We start from the raw sequence: 18,238 nt of genomic DNA, 5'->3' as shown, positions 1-18,238 counted from the left end.
TCCTCTGGGCTTTGGTATTTTTTGTTTTGTTTTTCTTTTTATTGGATTTATTGGGCGATATACAATTTCAGGTGCATAGTTCTTCAGCCCACCATCTGTACCCTGTGTTTGGAGTGTGTTTTTTGTTTTCCATTTAGGAAATGTACCTGAAAATAGTGTCTGTCTCATAAGGTCGCTGAGAAGAGTAAGCGAGAGTGTGGGGAAAGCGCATGGCATGGTGGGAGCCTGGCCTGTAGGAAGCCCTCGATAAATACGTGTCGTTGTTGTTGTCATTGTCATTGTCATTGTCACTGTCATTGTCACATGGGGATAATGATACCTTCCTTATCGAATTGTGAGAGTGAACGCAGGTAATCTGCGAAAACCTGCAGCCACGCCCCTGCATACAGTAGGCACAAAATATCTGCTTTGATAACTCGGCCAGTGATTCTGAGAGCTCATTGTTTTGAAAGTTGTAACAAAGGAGTTTCATGACCCATATGCAAAGACCGTGGTCTTTGATTTGAGGGGGGCTCCTAGTGATGGAGGCCGTGGCTCCAGGAGGTGGTGTGCTTATGAGCAGACACCGTCCAGGGCACCGGATTAGGGAGCAGACCCTTGCTTGTTGGAATGTTGGTGACGCCACTCCTCGGCCTCTGTGTGCTGAGAGAGGGCTTACTCACATGTGGTGCTATTGGAATAGAATTGGCTGAGAAATGTACACAGAAGTAGAAGGAACCACCAGCTTCAGTGATGATCAATATTTTGCCAATCTCATTTCATCTCTCTTCCCTCCCCCAGACACACACACAGACACACTCACTTTTTTTTTTTCTTCAGGAAGAATTTAAAGCACATGCCAGACAACGTGTCATTTTACCATTAAATACTTCAGTAGGCATCTTTAACTGATACGCATTTTTAAACATAACCACCATGGCATTCTTAGCAGATTTCTTGATGAGATCAAGCAGAATGCCTCGGTAATCAGTGGTGGAATGCTTCTGCCCGAAATGAGCATTTTTTTATGCAAAATATGAAATGCAGTCCAATTCAGCAAGTGTGGCAGTATCTTTTATGAACAAGGCACTGTGTGGGTAGCACAAATGTTTGAATAGGTAGGCGGTGCCTGGCCCTGTGAGGAAGGTCCATGAGACACAACCAGAGTTCAAGGCCGTGTTCAGGTACAGTCCTTAGAGAGCAGGGAGCCTGGTGGGTGGTAGGGTGTCTGTGAACGTTTGTTGAATAAGAAGTGGGGGTGAGCACAAAGGAAGAATTCTCTGTTAGAAGGAGAGGTGAGGTACGTGCACAATGGGCCGTGGGGAACAGGCGCAGTCTCTGCCCACAGAGCAACACAGGACACTTCCATCCATGCACCAAACGAGAGAAATAAGAGCCCATCTCTGACTACTGTTCTGACATAGTGGAGTCATGGCTTCGCTAGGAGTACAAGTCTCATTGACCTACAAGGCTGGTGGATAGTTCAGGTGACCTTGAAACGTCCTTTAATAAAAGCAGCGGTCGCCAACCGGTGGTCCGTGGATCATTGGTGGTCCGTGAGGTCCGAAAGGTTGGCGACCGCTACTGTAAGTCACTAGGACCTTCCCTTTGTAAGTTCACTTGCTTTTGTTAGTCTTTGCATTAGGGTCCTCCTCTTGAGGAGACCACCCGTTCAGTAAAGAGCTTCCCGAGGCCTCTCGATGTTGGCACGGTCCAGGTCGGTCCGGACTGGAGCTAAGAGTGCGTCTGGCCCTGTGCGCAGCCAGTTCCGTCTGTCCTGTCCACGTGAACTGAGCTTGGTACCTTGTCTGCACTCCAGCCGCGTGCCAGAAGCTGCCAGGAGGAGAGGGTCTGAAACCCTGCATGCGGGGTAACGGGAATACCTCGGCTTATGCATGCGATGGTACAAATACATTTCGGCGGTATTTGTTCCGCAGTCCCTTGTCGCTAGGGAGGCGGTGTGGTGTGTCAGTTCCCGCTGCCCGGGAGGCAGGAACCCCCAGCCGTGCGACTTGTCTGAAAGATGAGGCAGGATGACGTCCCAGAAGCCACCTCATGGCAGGGCGTGCTCCCAGGGGCCGGCAGGGCCACGTTGGTTTAACTTGCAACGGCACAGGGTCCAACCTCACTTGCAACCAAGTGCTTGTGGAGATGGAATTAGGATTTTGAGTTCTTCCCATTGCCTGGCCCAGTGAATCGTTCTTGGAGAAGTCTTGATGTTACACATTTCATTAGAAGCGTAAATCAAAAAAGAACAGTTCCTCGACCTCAGCAGTTTATAATCTGAATGAGTCATAAATAAAAACAACGTGAAATAAAACGACACTGTCGGACCGAGGTGAATAAAGGTCGTGCTGGCAAACGAAACTTCTGTTTAGGTAGAGTGATTTTCCCTCCCAGAAGGCAAAGTGCTACGAAAGAAAAATGTAGCCTTTTCTAAACGCCTTACCATGAAAGCAGCAAACATTTACTGAGTGCCAACTGCATACGAGGCTGTGTGTTTGGAGCTTGGGGATGAGACCGAAGCAAGGAGTATAACAGGGTGGGGCTCCTGCTACCCAGGGTCACATGCCCGTCTTATGGGAGCATAGAGAGAAAGTGTCACACTCTGGGGACTCCAAGAAGGGGGTGCAGGGGAGGTGACACTGAGGAATGAGTGGAGGGTTGCAGGGCAGTCAAGAGGAGAAGCCACTGCAAACAGGCCGCCACAGAGGTGTGAGACTGTGGTGACTGGGGGGGACTCTAGATAATGGAGGGTGACATGCGGAGGGTGGGGGTAGAGGGAAGGAGGTGGCAAGGGGGTTCTAATATCCCTTCCTTGGCAAGTGTGGAGGAAGGGCTCGGGGTCGACGTGGAGTTGCAGAAATGGATTAATGTCGTGAACCTCAGAAGGAGAGGTTTTTATAAAATAACAGGACCGTGACAATGGCCGTGGGGACGCTAGGAGAAGGCTGGCTTTCCCCCTCTTCCCTGTCAGATCGGTGCCTGGCAGGGAAGTAGGGCCTCAGCGAGCCAGGCTCTTCAAGGTTGACCTTTATACGGGCGAGTTCCACGTGGCCGGGAGAAGAATGTCAGTTGGGAGTTTGAGGATGGTGTGTTTATTGACCGTGGAACAGATTCAGTGGAGAAAGTCCAGGGACCAGTAAAGTGAGGGTGAGACCACACGGGGGTGGTGGCCTGAGGGCCTTGCATTTGGGGCCCAGCCAAGGATGGCAGGAGCCGCGCCGCGATGGGGTGGGTTGGCCTCAAGTGCTAGAATGTCCTCTGGGATAGGGTTTTCCGGTGCTGCTCCAGTGGGGTCTGTGGGCACTGCTTGGCATTCCAGGGGAAATCTTGGCAGAGTGTGGACACCAGGCTTCTTAGGTCCTTCTCCAAAGAGTCCAGGCTCCTGGGGAAACTGACCGCAGACCCCACCCCTATGGAAAGACCGAGGCTCTGATGGGGACATTGGGCTTCTGGCTTTGGAAGTGCTCCTGGGGACAGAGTTGTACAAGTTTTGCAATAACAGCTCTTCCAGGCTCCTTCCCGTCCAATGCAAGGACTTTCATTTCTGTGTTTGTCGTTGGCAGGATAAGCATTTAATTTAAGGACAAGAGGAGTACTTGTCTCGTGCCTTTTGCTAAGTCTTGGGATGTTGCCGCCTGATTTCTCAGCCCTGTTCCTCTCTCTTTGGTTCAGAGCCAGACTATCAGGTGTACCTGAATGCCTCCAAGGTCCCCGAGTTCTCCGACGACCTCACGGAGCTGGAGTGCCGGGTGGTGGACAAGAGGAGCATGGAGGGGAGCGTCCGTGTCACGGTGTCCTGGTACTACAGGGTGAACCGGCGCAACGACGACGTGGTGACCAGCGAGCTCCTCGCAGCCATGGACGGGGACTGGACGCTCAAGTACGGAGAGAGGAGCAAGCAGCGGGCCCAGGACGGAGACTTTATTTTCTCTAAGGAGCGCGCGGACACGTTCAGTTTCCGAATCCAAAGGACTACAGAGGAAGACAGGGGCAATTACTACTGCGTGGTGTCCGCCTGGACCAGACAGCGGAACAGCAGCTGGGTGAAGAGCAGGGATGTCTTCTCTAAACCTGTCCACATATTTTGGGCCTCAGAAGGTAGGCGCTTTGTCCTTGTTCTCTGTTCTTATTTTGGCTTAAGTCATCCGACTGTATGTTCTCGGATGCACAGTCACCCTGCAGGTTTCCATTTATACGAGGAATCCAGGAAGCGCACGCGCAAATGACTGCTGCTTCTCTCTGCAGCACCCAGCCCTGTAGGGTGGTGAGGCTGGACAAGGGTAAGTCCTCGTGAGAGCACTGGGCAGGGTCGGTGGCAGGGACTCATCTTGGAGGCACTCACAGTGTGCATGGTCAGCCATTGACACTGTTGCTCCACTGGGCGGGTCTTACTAGTAAGCCAGACTTCACATGGGCCTTTGGGAGTGTCTGCACCACGAGTTCCCACTGGGTGCAGGCACATTGAGGTGCCACAGTGTAGATAAGCTTTTCATTCTTGGCCCCTTGTCCTTCTCTCTGGTCATCACGTCCTCTGTCCTATTGTTGTTATTCATGCCCTGCTTACACCCGAACTAGACCACCTCCCTTCTGATAACTGAAAGACCTGCATGCTCCCAATTTCAAATGTCCTATTCTCTATGCACACCGCTGCCTTTCTAGATCACTCTCTCTAGACTCCAACATCAACTCTTCAACCTACCAGGACAGACAGTCCGTTAATCCTACTGCCCTGCACTGTCCTTCACTCCCATTGCCCTCACTTCTGTCTTACGGAGGGTGACCATTTGCCCAGGGTAGTCCAATCTATACCTGTTATCCTGAGTCTTTTGTTGTTGTTGTTAATCCTTACCCTATGATATGTTTATTGATTTTAGAGAAAGAGCGAGAAATATCGATCAGTTGCCTGCCGAACACACACTGACCGGGAAACGAACCCGCAACCCTTTGTTGTGCGGAACGATGCTCCAAACAACTGAGCCTCTTGGCCAGGGTCCTGTGTCATTTTTAATAGCACCCTCTTCATTCTCGGACATGTCCAGGGGTGGGAGGTCGGATAAGTTAGGAGTCACCCTGCTGTTACTTGGGCCAGGTTCCCAGTCAGTCAGTCACTCCCTGCACACCCTTAGCTCCCCGTTTGCACTGCTCTCTGGCTCAGCTACACCCCGGTTCAGAGCCAGCCCTCTGCCGCCTCCCTCTCTGCATCTGCAGAGCTCAATGTGGTTGGAGAAAAACATTTAAAGATGTTGACTGGGCTCCTTTTAGATTAGATCTGCGATCATTCATGTCAAGTGGGCTCTCAGCACTCCCTGGGCATCATCTACGTTTCCTTAATCTGTTTACTTCCCTACTCTTTAAAAATGATGACTGCATATCACTTTATCTGAAAAACTCCTCCCCCAGCTCCCTCTCAGCTCCTGGTCCTGCTTTCTAGGCCCTAAACAAATGGAAACAATCGGGAGAATTGTCACACCCTCCCCAGCGCCGAGCTCACAGTTAGGCGACCTCTCGCTACTCAGGCACATGGCTTCCCTCCTGTGTCTTCAATATCTCTCTCTTTTTGGACCTTTCCCATTGGCTTGTAAACATGCTGTTAGATCTCCTGTTTTAGTGTGTTTTTTAACTTAAATTAATCTTGACCTCCCATCCCTTCTATCTTTCTGTTCCCCACACCTCCTGGCCAACCTGTTATTCTCATTCTTTCCTTGCCCCTGGGCAGTCCAAAAACATTAAAAAGAAACTTCCAGAAATTAGCAATTAATAAATCTTAAGTTCCACATCATGCTGAGTAGCGTGGCGAAATCCCACACCATCCCTCTCTGTCCCTCCTGGGATGTGAGTCATCTCTGTCCAGCATCTCTGCTCTGTACACACTCCTCGCCCGATAGTCACTTAGCAGCCTCTTGGTGATCAGGTCGACAGTTGTGGTGTTGCAGTCAAGTGCTCAAGTCACCCTTATTTTACGTAATAACGGTCCCAACGTGCGAGAGTAGTGATGCTGGCGATTTGGATGTGCCAAAGAGAAGCCATAAGTGCTTTGTTTCAATGAAAAGGCGGGAGTTCCTGAATTAATAAGGAAAGAACAAAAATTGTATGCTGAGGTTGCTAAGATCTATGGTAAGAACAAATCTATCAATAAAATTGCCCAATTTATACTTTCTCTCTCATCATTGGAGTTTCTATCTCTCCCTTCCTCACTGAATCGATACAAATATATTTTAAGAAAAGAAAAAGAACTGGTGATTCTGGAGAGACACCGTAACATACATGTTCTACTCACAGGTTTGGTGGAACAGTTATTCCTAAAAAACCCCAACATAAATATCTCATCGTATTTCCTTAAAGGATGAAAAGACTGTTTAATTCATTTATTCATTCACTCAGCAAATATTTTCAGCACCAAAGTGCCTGACACTGAGCTGTTCTAACATCGGTGATTTCTGATATGTATATGCTTAGAGATTTTTTTTTTAATTATTATTTTTTTGGACAGAGATATGGGGCATAACACACTTAACACCTAAAGTTAGTGTAGACATGGATGCATGCTCAGAGTGTTCAGCAGTGTCTCTGTGGAAATGACTAGATCTGCAGGTGGGTGTGTCCATCACTTCAGTAAATACGGGTATCTGCTCTGTGACGTTACCGCCGCGGGATTGAACGGAGAACACACGTTTCTCCCTTCCCTGCCCTTCCACGAGGCTGGTTAGGCTGAGGGTTCTTCCCTTGCACCCAGCGGGATCTCAGGAGAGGAGAGGCACGTGGTGTCTCTTAGAGCCTGTCTTTCCCCCTTCCCTGAGAGTGAGCAGTCCCTCACATCCTTAGGGGGTGAGGGGCGGGTACCAATGGCTACCCAAATTCTTACTCTTCTTAAGGACTTGAAAAACCTAAAAACTAAATTTCCACAAATCAATTCTGCTTCCCTCACACCCGATAAGTCACTTCAGGCTGCTCCCCTTCCCCCAGCATCATGTGATTTTCTGGGTTTCCACATTGTCTGAAGTGCTGTTGTGTGGCAGTTTGCAAATAAATTGCTATTTCCTTGACATCGTTCTTTCAGATACATATCCATTTGAACTGATCCCATCGGGCATCACCTGTTTCTGCTCCCTCATTCCAGATTCCGTGCTCGTGGTGAAGGCGAGGCAGCCCAAGCCTTTCTTTGCTGCCGGAAATACATTTGAGATGACTTGCAAAGTGTCTTCCCAGAATATCAAGTCGCCGCGCTACTCTGTTCTCATCACGGCGGAGAAGCCTGCGGGCGACCTCTCCAGTCCCAACGAGACCAAGTACATCATCTCCCTGGACCAGGACGCCGTGGTGAGGCTGGAGAACTGGACAGATGCCTCCCGGGTGGACGGCGTCGTGTTGGAGAAAGTGCAGGAAGACGAGTTCCGCTATCGGATGTACCAGACTCAGGTGTCGGATGCAGGGCTGTACCGCTGCGTGGTGACAGCCTGGTCTCCTGTCAGGGGCAGCCTGTGGCGAGAAGCAGCAACCAGCCTCTCCAATCCTATTGAGATAGACTTCCAAACCTCAGGTGAGCGGGGAGCCCTGTGGAATCAGAGGTTGAGCTAGAAGAGACCCGTGGGCTTTATTTAACAGCTTGTTGAGATATGGTTCCTGTGCCACACAGCTTACCCATTTAGAGTGCATACTTGGAACCTTGCTTCTGCTCACGGAGGGATGCAACCTTTTTTCAACCTAGGACAGTGAGACCAGCAACAGCTTCCCCTGGGAACTTGATGGAAATGCAAATGCTGGGCCCACCCAGACCTACTGAGCCACACTCCCCGAGGGTGGGCACACACAGCCTGAGCTTTACCGCCCTCCTGGTGATTGTGGTGCAAGCCAGGGCTCCAGAACCGCCGCTCTGTGGCAGGGTTCTCGGCCTCCATGCTCTGCACGGTTTGGCCTGGATACTTCTTTGTTGTTTATGAGTTCTAGTTTTTTGGTCGATTCCCTGGGATTTTAAGAATAGAGCATCATGCTTTCTGCGAATAAAGACAGTTTTACTTCCTCCTTCCCAAACTGAATACCTTGTGTTTCTTTTTCTTGCCTGATTGCCCTGGCTACAACCTCTAATACGGAGTTGAGTAGTGGTGGCTCCATTGGACATCTTGTTCCTGGTCTCAGCGGGCGGGGATGTTCAGGCTTTCTCCGTGAAGTGTCATGGGAATGTGGGTTTTTCATAGGTGCCCTTAACTGAGTTGAGGGAGTTTCCTTTCATTCCTAGTTTGTTGAGTGTTTTTACCATGAAGAGGTATTGGGTGTTTTCAAATGCTTTCCTGTGTCTATTAAGATTCAGATGATGGTGTTTTTACTATTTGTATGTCTTTTACTGTCTATAGAACTTTATTCCAGCTTGTTTTACATTTCTTATTTGATGTTTCTTTAAAACTGTTATGAGGAAGAGGGGAGACATACAGTCTTTTGTATTTCTGGGTAAGGAATGGGTATTGAATTTATTTCTCAATTCTTTATGTCTCAGAATAACAGAAAAGAATAAAATCACTGTAGCTTCCAGGATGAATACACTGCCTAAGGTTTTTATTTTAATCCCTGGAGTTGTCGTGGCCAGTTCACAGTGTAAGAGAAGCTGCAGTCAAAGCCAGTTTCCAGCACAATGCCATAGCCTGAATAGCGCTTAGCAAATATTGACTTGATACTGAAGAGTCGTCACTTTATTGATTTCAGGGAAGAAGGGAGAGGGAGACAGAGATAGAAACATCAATGATGAGAGAGACTCACTGGTCAGCTGCCCCCTGCACGCCCCACACGGGATCGAGCCCACAACTTTGGCATGTGCCCTGACGAGGAATTGAACCGTGACCTCCTGGTTTATAGGTCGATGCTCAACTGCTAAGTCATGCTGGCCAACCACTTCTTACAATCAGCAGCACACTGTCAGGCACACACAGCAAAGATGTCCTTCCTGGTGTCCACCTTTCTGTCCCCTGGTCTCAGGCCACTTGCCTCCTGGGATGAGGACTGCATTTCTACTGAGCCATGACTTACTGATGGTTTTCTCCTTAATAGAGAATGTCTTAAAACACAGTAAAGTAGAAAGAAGGAAAAGAGATTCACCTATAAACTTAATTTGTAGTCTCTGTCTTCCTAGAATTTTCTCTGGTATGTTGTCTTCATGACGTTGAGAGCAGACTGTATATACAGTTTTATGACCTGCTTTCCCCCTGTTTAACATTACAACATAAACATTTCCCATGTTATAACACGTTCTAGGTAAACACCACCTTTAATGACTCAACCTCCTAGAATTTGGTTAACGGTCACCATGTTGGTGGTCATGCAGCTGGTCTGCAGTTTTGCCTTCCACAAAAACACTGCTGCTAACAGCCTTCTTTTAGGGGATGGAGTTGCAAGATGGTTTGCGTCAGCATTTATTTTTAAAAGCCAAGTGGTCCACGTACTCTCTGCAGACGAGGAATCGGGGGACACCTAGTGACTCTGGTGGTTCACTGGCCTAGTCTGTCATCTTGAAGTTAACCAGACAATCCCCTTACAAAAACAGCATCACCACAGAAACTGACCGTAATAAAAATATTTCTAAGCCGGGGATAATGACCCACATTAACAGCGAGTGGCTGGTTTCATTAGCAGGAAACCCGCTGGGTGAGTCATTCCCAGGGAAGGCCTTCCCGTCCTCACTGGCCTGGGGAGCCAGAGCACAAACGCTCTGCTGTTCCCGCAGCCGCGGCCACGAGGGGCGGTGAGGGCCGGGACTGGTGACCTCAAAGGCGTTTGGGGCTTTCTCTGGTCGTAGAAGGAAAAGAAAGGGAAATTTGTCCAAATTAGGTAAGTCTTTCCTTGCTGGTTCAAATTAAGTAAATTAAATAAAAGCCTAAATCCTCTGTGAGGATCTCTTTTTTTTTTTCCTTTTAAATATATTTTATTGATTTTTACAGAGAGGAAAGGATAGGGATAGAGAGTTAGAAACATCGGTGAGAGAGAAACATCAATTAGCTGCCTCCTGCACATCTCCTACTGGGGATGTGCCTGCAACCAAGGTATATGCCCTTGACCGGAATCGAACCTGGGACCCTTCAGTCCGCAGGCTGACGCCCTATCCACTGAGCCACACCGGTTAGGGTTGTGAGGATCTCTTTAGTTTGTATCGTCTTGCGTTCTCTTAGAAGGGGACTGGACCCTTTAAGGACTGAACACTGTGAAAGGGAATGATGATCATCATTTTCTTCCAGGTCCTATATTTAATGCCTCCGTGTATTCAGACACGCCCTCAGTCATCCGGGGAGATCTGATCAAATTGTTCTGTATCGTCACTGTCGAAGGAGCAGCCCTGGACCCAGGTACTTCTCCCACCCTTTCCCCACGTGGCCTTTTGTAAATATCTCTTGCATCATCCCCACTACGTTGCACAGACGTGGACGTCAAGGATTGGACTGTCCAGTTATCCCCACACTGCTCAGCTCAGGTCTCAGTAGGTGTTTAATAAATATTTGTTGAATGGATGCATCTGTCAGTTGAATTGGAAACACATGATATTTTTAAAATATGTTTTTATTGATTTTTTTGAGAGAGAGAGAGAGAGAGAGAGAGAGAGAGAGAGGAAAGGAGAGGGGTGAGAGAAACATAGATGAGAGAGAACATAGATCATCAATCGGCTGCCTGCTGCACACCCCCTACTAGGGAATCGAGCCCACAACCTGGGCATGTGCCCTGACTGGGAATCAGACCAGCAACCTCTTGGTTCTTGGGTCGACGCTCAACCACTGAGCCACACCAGCTGGGCCCCATGCAGATATTTCGTCTGGGTTGTTCAGGCAATTAGTGGGCCACTTACAGGGCCGATTCAAGCTGGTGTGAAACCCACCGGCAGAGTGAAGCGCCTCACCTTTGTCTTTCGTCCTCCTAATCATGCCGATATTTATTGAGCTCCTTCTGTGTACAGGCGCTGTTCGAGATGCTGGGAGTAGAGGAGTGAACAAAACATTCCAAGTCTGCCCTCAAGGCGCTGCCAATCTAGTTAAGGAGACAGACCGGGAGGAAATCACCATATACCATCAGATAGTGATTGACGCTAGGAAGAAATGCAGAAAAGAGCAAATGCGTAGCAGGTGACCAGGAGGAGCTAGTGCAGATTAAATCCTTAGAGAAGTCGCTGTAAATGTTTTCTTTGAAGGAAATACTAGCATCGCCAACAGGATGCCAAAGAGTTGTGGCCATTCGCCTTACCCCCTTTCTTGGCGGCCCTCTTCGTGATAGTTGGTGTCCTTTTCTCACTTTTTTTTTTTTAATATATTTTATTGATTTTTTACAGAGAGGAAGGGAGAGAGATAGAGAGTTAGAAACATCGATGAGAGAGAAACATCGATCAGCTGCCTCCTGCACATCTCCTACTGGGGATGTGCCCGCAACCCAGGTACATGCCCTTGACCGGAATCGAACCTGGGACCCCTCAGTCCACAAGCCGACGCTCTATCCACTGAGCCAAACCGGTTTCGGCCTTTTCTCACTTTTTAAGAGGACATTAAGTATCAGTGCGCTAGGGCTCATGGGGGACGCTCTCTTCACATCCCGTGAGCATTACCACTGGGGCCGAACTCTTCCTTCTCTGATGCCCATATGAATGCATTTGAGGCTTAATTTTGCAGCACACTTTACAGTTCGGCAGCGTTGCTCTCTGGGACTGTTCAATTGTGTTCAGTTTTCTCAGCTTGACTTTTTTCCTCCGGTTCTGAGTTTAAGCACTTCTTGGGAGGCAGGGAGGGGGAAGGGGGAATCCACAGGGAACCATAACATTGACACTGTTGACGCCTTTAAATTCTTTATGATCCACTGGATGGACCTTTCATTCCTTATGACTCATGTCCTCCCAGTCATGGGTGCTTCTGCCCCGCTTTCTCTGGGAGACGGCGTGTGATGTCACCACGTACCAGCTCTACACCCCGTGTTCTCTGTAGGAGACAGTTTGGGGTCTGACTCTTCCTGCTGTGCCCCTTGGCTGGGTGGTGGCAGCGACAAGGTCGAGCGGGGGACCCTGGGCTGGACTCCTAGAGGGAGGACACACGCGCTGCTGCCTCCTGGCTGGGTGACCTCATGGGGATTTGGTCCCGCCACAGGGTGTGGAGGGTGACAGCACTTCCATCACAGGGTTGGCGTGAGGAGCAGGTAGAGCAGTGCCGGCCCGTCATCAGGTGACCTGCGTGCCAGCCTATTTCCGCCCATGGCACTGACCCCAGGGTTTTGGCTTGTGATCCATAGATGACATGGCCTTCGACGTGTCCTGGTTCGTGGTGCACTCCTTCGGCCTGGACAAGGCTCCCATCCTCCTGTCCTCCCTGGACCGCAAGGGGATTGTGAGCACGGCCCGCAGGGACTGGAAGAGCGACCTCAGCCTGGAGCGCGTGGGCGTGCTGGAGTTCCTGCTGCAGGTGCACGGCTCCGAGGACCAGGACTTCGGCAACTACTATTGCTCCGTGGCTCCCTGGGTGAAGTCGCCGACGGGTTCCTGGCAGAAGGAGGCGGAGATCTACTCCAAGCCCGTCTTTGTAACTGTGAAGATGGACGGTAAGGATGGCGCACAGATCCTGTCTGCTCTCTGCTGGACCGCAACGGGCAGAAGCCGGGCTCCCCCCGTTTGAGGAATGTGCTAGAACACGGCCTGGTGTCCTCCAGGCCTGGCGGGGCCCGTACCAGAAAGAGCAGGCAGCCCTCGGTGTTTGCCCAGCTTCGGTATCGTATGCTGGGGGCAGCGCTGAGAAATGATTTTTAAGACTTACTGGGAAGATTTTCGATGCTTCCTATGAATTCCATGCAAGCTCACTGTGCCCGCAGAGAGCGGAGTCAGGAGAGCCGGTTCAGGTCTCCGGGGAGATGCTGGGAGTGGGCTCCTGCTACTCTTGCCCTCCTTGATGTTGGTTCTTGGGAAAGGGAGGCTCCTCCTGGTGTTACTAGCATGGCGGGGTTCTGCATGGGACCCCAGGATGGGAGGGGGAGTTCCCGGCCTCTTTGGCCAACACTGACCACCAGGGTCAGGTGAACAAGGTGGGCAGAGGGCCCCCTTGCCACCCTGTTCCCCGAGCACCCCAGTGTCGGAGGCAGTTAATGAGAACCATCTCTGCAAAACGTTTCAGGGCGAACATCGATTGAAAAAACTCCTTGGAGAGAGTTCCAGTCCAGGGGCCTCTGAGCATTCGGAGACTCGAGTCTGTTTCCCTGGTGATAGTGTCAGTTCGGGGGAGACTGGAATTGGACCCCCAGCTCCTCCACAGATGATGTAGCCCTTCCGATCTTTATTCCCTCTCTTGTAAAACGGGGTGGCCCCCTTTCCTGGGGCGGTGTGAAAGTGCAGCCCTACGAAATGTCAGGCACCTCCCACATTGCGGGCACCCGCCAAGGCGTGCTGGCACTTCCCAGGGGAGGGGACGTGGGATTCGGGGGGTGGGGGAGGGACCTAAACAGTGTGCATTCCTAACACTTGCACCGTATTTGCATCTTAGAAATTCTTTCCTTGAAGTGGCAAAGAAAAAAAAAAAAAAAAGAAGCCCAGATTACCAAACAAGTGCGGGAGTGACTCTTGACTTTGCTGGATAATTTACTACAGTGTTACTTAAAATAGCTCCCCGAGGGCACTTCGTTTGACGCGTAGAATTGGTTTACGTACTGTTTTTCTACGGAGGCATCTGCTGCGGAGGGTGCGGTGCCCTTATACTGACTTTTAAAAATCCATCTCCTGCCAAACCCTAAAAAGCAAATTGACATTCAAAGGCATCGAATGCAATCGTTTTGCTGTTTTCTTCCCCCCCCCCCCCCCCCCCACCAGCACTGGGTGGGGAGACATTTGCCCACTTTGGGACAGATAGGGCTGAGCTGCTCCTGCCAGCAGTGCTGTGTGCCGGGGCCTGGAGACAAGGTCAAAGGGGGTCTGATGGCTCCAGTGGGGACAGGAGGTGGTGGTGGGCCCTGCGGCCACCGCCCTGGCATCACTAACCGGCTTCCCTCTGCTCTGCCCCTGCCAGTGCTGAACGCCTTCAAGTACCCGCTGCTGATCGGCGTCGGCCTGTCCACCGTCGTGGGGCTCCTGTCCTGCCTCATCGGGTACTGCAGCTCCCACTGGTGCTGCAAGAAGGAGGTGCAGGAGACCCGGCGTGAGCGCCGCCGGCTCATGTCCATGGAGATGGACTAGCGAGGCCGGCGCCCGGCCGGGGCAGCGACACGGGGACAGACGGTCTCGGAGCGATTGGGGCAGGAAGAGGACGGTGATGTTCTGACGTGAAGTGTGTCACACTAAAACCCAGTCCTCGCTCATCTCAGGTGGGACTCGGCGCGCTCTCCTCTGCACGTGGAGATGGAGCGCGGACACGTTTACCAGCACACAGCTTCTCTTCCCACGGCACTTTCTGAGGACGGCCGCGCGTGTCTTTTCCCGACGGCGGCTTTTTCATGGTTAACCTCTGTCTAATTTTTTTCTCCTACTGGTTTATTGATCTCTGGCTTGTGTGTGTTTATAGCTTTTGTCCCGAGGGGTCGCGGTGAGGGCGGGGTGATGGCGTTCGGAGTTCTTTGTCCCGGGTGAGAGCCGGCCGGCTCCGGGGTGGGAGGCAGGTGTTAGGAGGAGGGTGGCCCTCCACGCCGGCCCAGGGACAACACAGACCTGTGCCCAGGGCGAATGTGTGGCCTTGACCCCCCCCCCCGCCCGGCCCCGGTTTTCGGGGGCTTAGACCACATTGGAAATCTGAACTTGCAGTATGTAGCTTCGCATCGAGCCCAGACGCGGATTTTGGTTTTTCGCCTCTCTGCCCCCTTTCCATTTCTTTGCTCTTTGCTTTCTGTGAGCGTGCTGAGAAAGGCAGCCCTGGAATCTAGGATTTGGCTCTCCACCAAGCACCTTATCATGCCACCTTAGCCTTAAGAATGAACATGAAGAAAAATACACAGCCACTCGGACCAGGGCAGGGAGAAGGTCTGCCAGGAAGAGGAGGCTGGGGACAAGGGAAGGAACCGACGCTGCGATCGAGCGGAGGCCACTGGGCCTCGCGGGGGCCCCAGGGAGAGCGGAAGGCGGACCCTGAGAGTTAGGTTTCTGCAGCTCGTGCTGGGAGGGTCAGGGGTGTGTCAGGAGGAAGAAGCCACCTCCAGTCCCCAGTCCTGTCCTTTGCAGGAGGCAAAGGCCTTGGACAACCAGGGACACCCAGGGGGACCCACAGGTGCCCCCCTCCCCTCCTTCCGAGGCTGCTTGGTCTCCTTAACGTGAAGGACTCTTGCTGCTTAGAGACTGGCTGACTTCACGGGATCAGAAATCGCCTGGAAGAACCGAGTGTTTTCTCTGGCCTTGTCCGCCCTTGCAGGTCTGTGAGATCCCCTGCAAGGGCTGGTGAGAGAGCTGGCCTCTGGGATGCTTGCTTTCCTGTTAGGAACATGAAGGAAACCCAGCAACGCATTGCCCTGGGAACAACCTACAAAGGTGATCTGAGAGCAGTCTCTTTGGCCCGACTGCTCGTACCAGCAATAGGACAATGGACCAAAAGAGACCTTCCGCTCCGTTCTGGCCCCGGCACAGGCCCGGCCTTTCGGAAGCCTCCCCGTGGGGCCCTGAGGCTCGGCGGTGACGCCCGCCCTGCATTGCACTCCTCCGTGCTGCTGCGTGGCTCCGAAGGATCTGACACTCCTCTGTCTTCCGAAGGGGGAAAAAGACACGTTGGTTCTGAGCAATAAAGTAATACGAAACGATGGCCATTCATGTACGGCTCTTTGTCACAATGGGCCGGACGAGCCCGACCCCTCCCGGCTCACAGTCTTCCCTCCACTTCCCTCACTCTGCTGCCCACCACCCCTTCTGCACGCATCACCGAGGCAGCCCCAGGAGGCAGGCCCCCACTCGCCGTTTACCCACTGCGGGACCACTCGTGGGGTAGGCACGGGCTCCTGCACTGATGGTGGCAGCACAGATGACTTCTAGGCACAGATGGAACCGGGAAGACGGGCCGCAGAGCATGAGTGACTGGAGGAAGAGGAAGAGGCCTCCATAGCACTAGAGTTGGGTATTTTCTTAAAAATTTTTTTAAGTCTATTTTTATTGCTTTCGGAGAGGAAGGAAGAGGGATAGAGAGATAGAAACATCAATGATGAGAGAGAATCATTGATCAGATGCCTCCTGCATGCCCCGCCACTGGGGTTCGAGCCCACAACCCGGGCATGTGCCCTGATAGGGAATTGAACCGTGACCTCTTGGTTCATAGGTCAACACTCAACCACTGAGCCACACTGACTGGGCCAGAGGCGGGGTATTGTCTACGTGTTGCTTCCTAACTGCTATTTCAGAGGAGGTGGGTCATGGGTGAGCGTACACATGGAGGTTAAAGAGAGAACGCATAAGCAGGTGTTGCGTTGGGAGCAGCCAGTGCCCGGGAGCCTGGCAGCGCTCACACTCACTTGAAGATTCAGGATTGTTGTAGCGGAAGCCCTTCTTGGTAGAGGAAAGGGTATTAGCCTGGGGTGTGACCAGGTGGCCCCAGATGTGTGTGACCCGCAAAAGGGTCACACCAGACACTTGGTAGTAGGAAAGGTGACCTGTGCTCACACTATCCCTTGTCCTTTCAAACTGCTGTTGTAGTTCAAGGCTTTGATCCCAACCCCACCCTCTGTCCAGGGGGCGGGTCCGGAGGGGAAAATCCCAGGGTATTGTAACAGGGACCTCGTTCCTCCAGGGACGTGCGCCTGCCAGCAGCCTGTGTGAGAGACATTCTCACGCGCTCCCTGGCGGGGTTCCTGCCAGAAGCACTGGGCGTGCGGAGGGAGGACCCGGCTACGATGCCCGCGGACGACGTTGCACTTCTGAACAACAACAACAACAAAACTTGAGAAAATGTTTGGGTTTTTCCCCCTAATCATGAAAGTCTCCCCGGAAAGCGCCTACGCTATGTTCAGATAGGAGCCTCAAAATTACGTTCAATTGTTTACTTTGTAATGTTTACATACATTTTACACTTTTTTTAAAGAAAAAAGAAGAGAAAAAAATGCAAACTCTGACTCTTTGACAACTTTTCCGATTTTTCGTGGAACGGTGGAACTCTGACTCACCAACTGGATTTCAGTCTTCATGGAGAAACGTATTTATTTGTGTCTTTTCTCCCCTCCTGTCCACGCGGCTTTCCCCGGGATGCTGGTGGAGGCCCCTTCTACTCAGACTCCTGTCTGCTTCCCTGGTGGCTCTCGCTTGCTTTGCAGACCGCCTGCAGCCACGATTTTGTCACGGGCACCTGTGAGCCAAAGACTGGGCCTTTGTGGCAGGAATAATAAGCAATACTACACAACTTGCTACTTTCGGAAAACTTTCTTTTTAGCTTCACCAATAACCACAGAGGAAGAAGGGAACTGGGATTTGGGTAAGTTCTCTTCCACTGTTTGACCAAATTCTCAGTGATAAATACTGGGTGCAAATCACTAGGAGAAAAAAGTTGACTTTCTTTTGTAGTGTGGCACATGGGATCTGCCAGATTTCACGTAGACCAACGAAGGATCTTGTGTATTTTTGTCCATTTCCAATGTTATATGAACTGATTGTATTGTTTTATACTGTGACCACAACTATTACGCAATGCACCATTTGTTTTTTTATTTCATTAAAGGAAGTTTAATTTAAATTGAAGTTGTGTGAGGAACGTGATGTTGGCCTCAGGTGTCCTTCTATCTCTTCTGCGGGAGGGATTGCAGCTGAATTCCTGTTGCAACTCGAGCACCTTCTGAGCTCTGAACCCTAGGACAGCATCTCAGAGTTTCTCTACGGATATGAGAAGAGCCCGGCCGGTGTGGGTCAGCGGTTGAGCGCCGACCCAGGAACCAAGAGGTCTCCAGTTCAGTTCCTGGTCAGGGCACATGCCCAGGTTGAGGGCTCGATCCCCAGTAGAGGGTTTGCAGGAGGCAGCCAATCGATGGTATTCCTCTCTCATTGGTGTTTCTATCTCTCTATCCCTCTTCCTTCCTCTCTCTAAAAACATCTACAAAAACATTTTTAAAAAATAAACAAAGATAAAAGAAGAAATGGATTTCATAGGATCAATACTGAAATTCCCACTGAGCAGCAAGGTGAGGGCCAGGCCTGGTGCAAGGTCTTTTTGGTTGCTGGGTGAATTCTCATGACCTGATAGGTCTCCTAACAGGAAAGAGAAGTCACTGTTGTTCCTCTCTGCGGCTCAGGAAACCAACACCAAAGTCCTGTGACCATATCGTGACTGGAGCAGAGTGGTTTTTCTGACTCATGACGCAGTCTGGAACC

General features: G+C 51.0%; 1 protein-coding gene across 1 annotated transcript in view; it reads left to right on the top strand.

The window, feature by feature from the left end:
* The window catches only part of PTGFRN (prostaglandin F2 receptor inhibitor), a 51,976-nt gene extending 34,365 nt beyond the window's left edge, over nt 1-17,611 (top strand). The window contains exons 5-9 of the mRNA XM_059673416.1: nt 3,658-4,083; nt 7,103-7,522; nt 10,203-10,310; nt 12,226-12,531; nt 13,983-17,611. Of these exons, the coding sequence (XP_059529399.1) occupies nt 3,658-4,083; nt 7,103-7,522; nt 10,203-10,310; nt 12,226-12,531; nt 13,983-14,149 (1,427 nt within the window). The 3' untranslated portion in view covers nt 14,150-17,611. The remainder of the gene's footprint in view (nt 1-3,657; nt 4,084-7,102; nt 7,523-10,202; nt 10,311-12,225; nt 12,532-13,982) is intronic.
* The last annotated feature ends 627 nt before the right edge of the window (nt 17,612-18,238 follow it).

Source organism: Myotis daubentonii, chromosome 18 (genome assembly GCF_963259705.1).
Source record: "Myotis daubentonii chromosome 18, mMyoDau2.1, whole genome shotgun sequence".
NCBI lineage: Eukaryota > Metazoa > Chordata > Mammalia > Chiroptera > Vespertilionidae > Myotis > Myotis daubentonii.
Note: the sequence above shows the minus strand (reverse complement) of the source record. Positions and strands in the feature narration are given on the sequence as shown.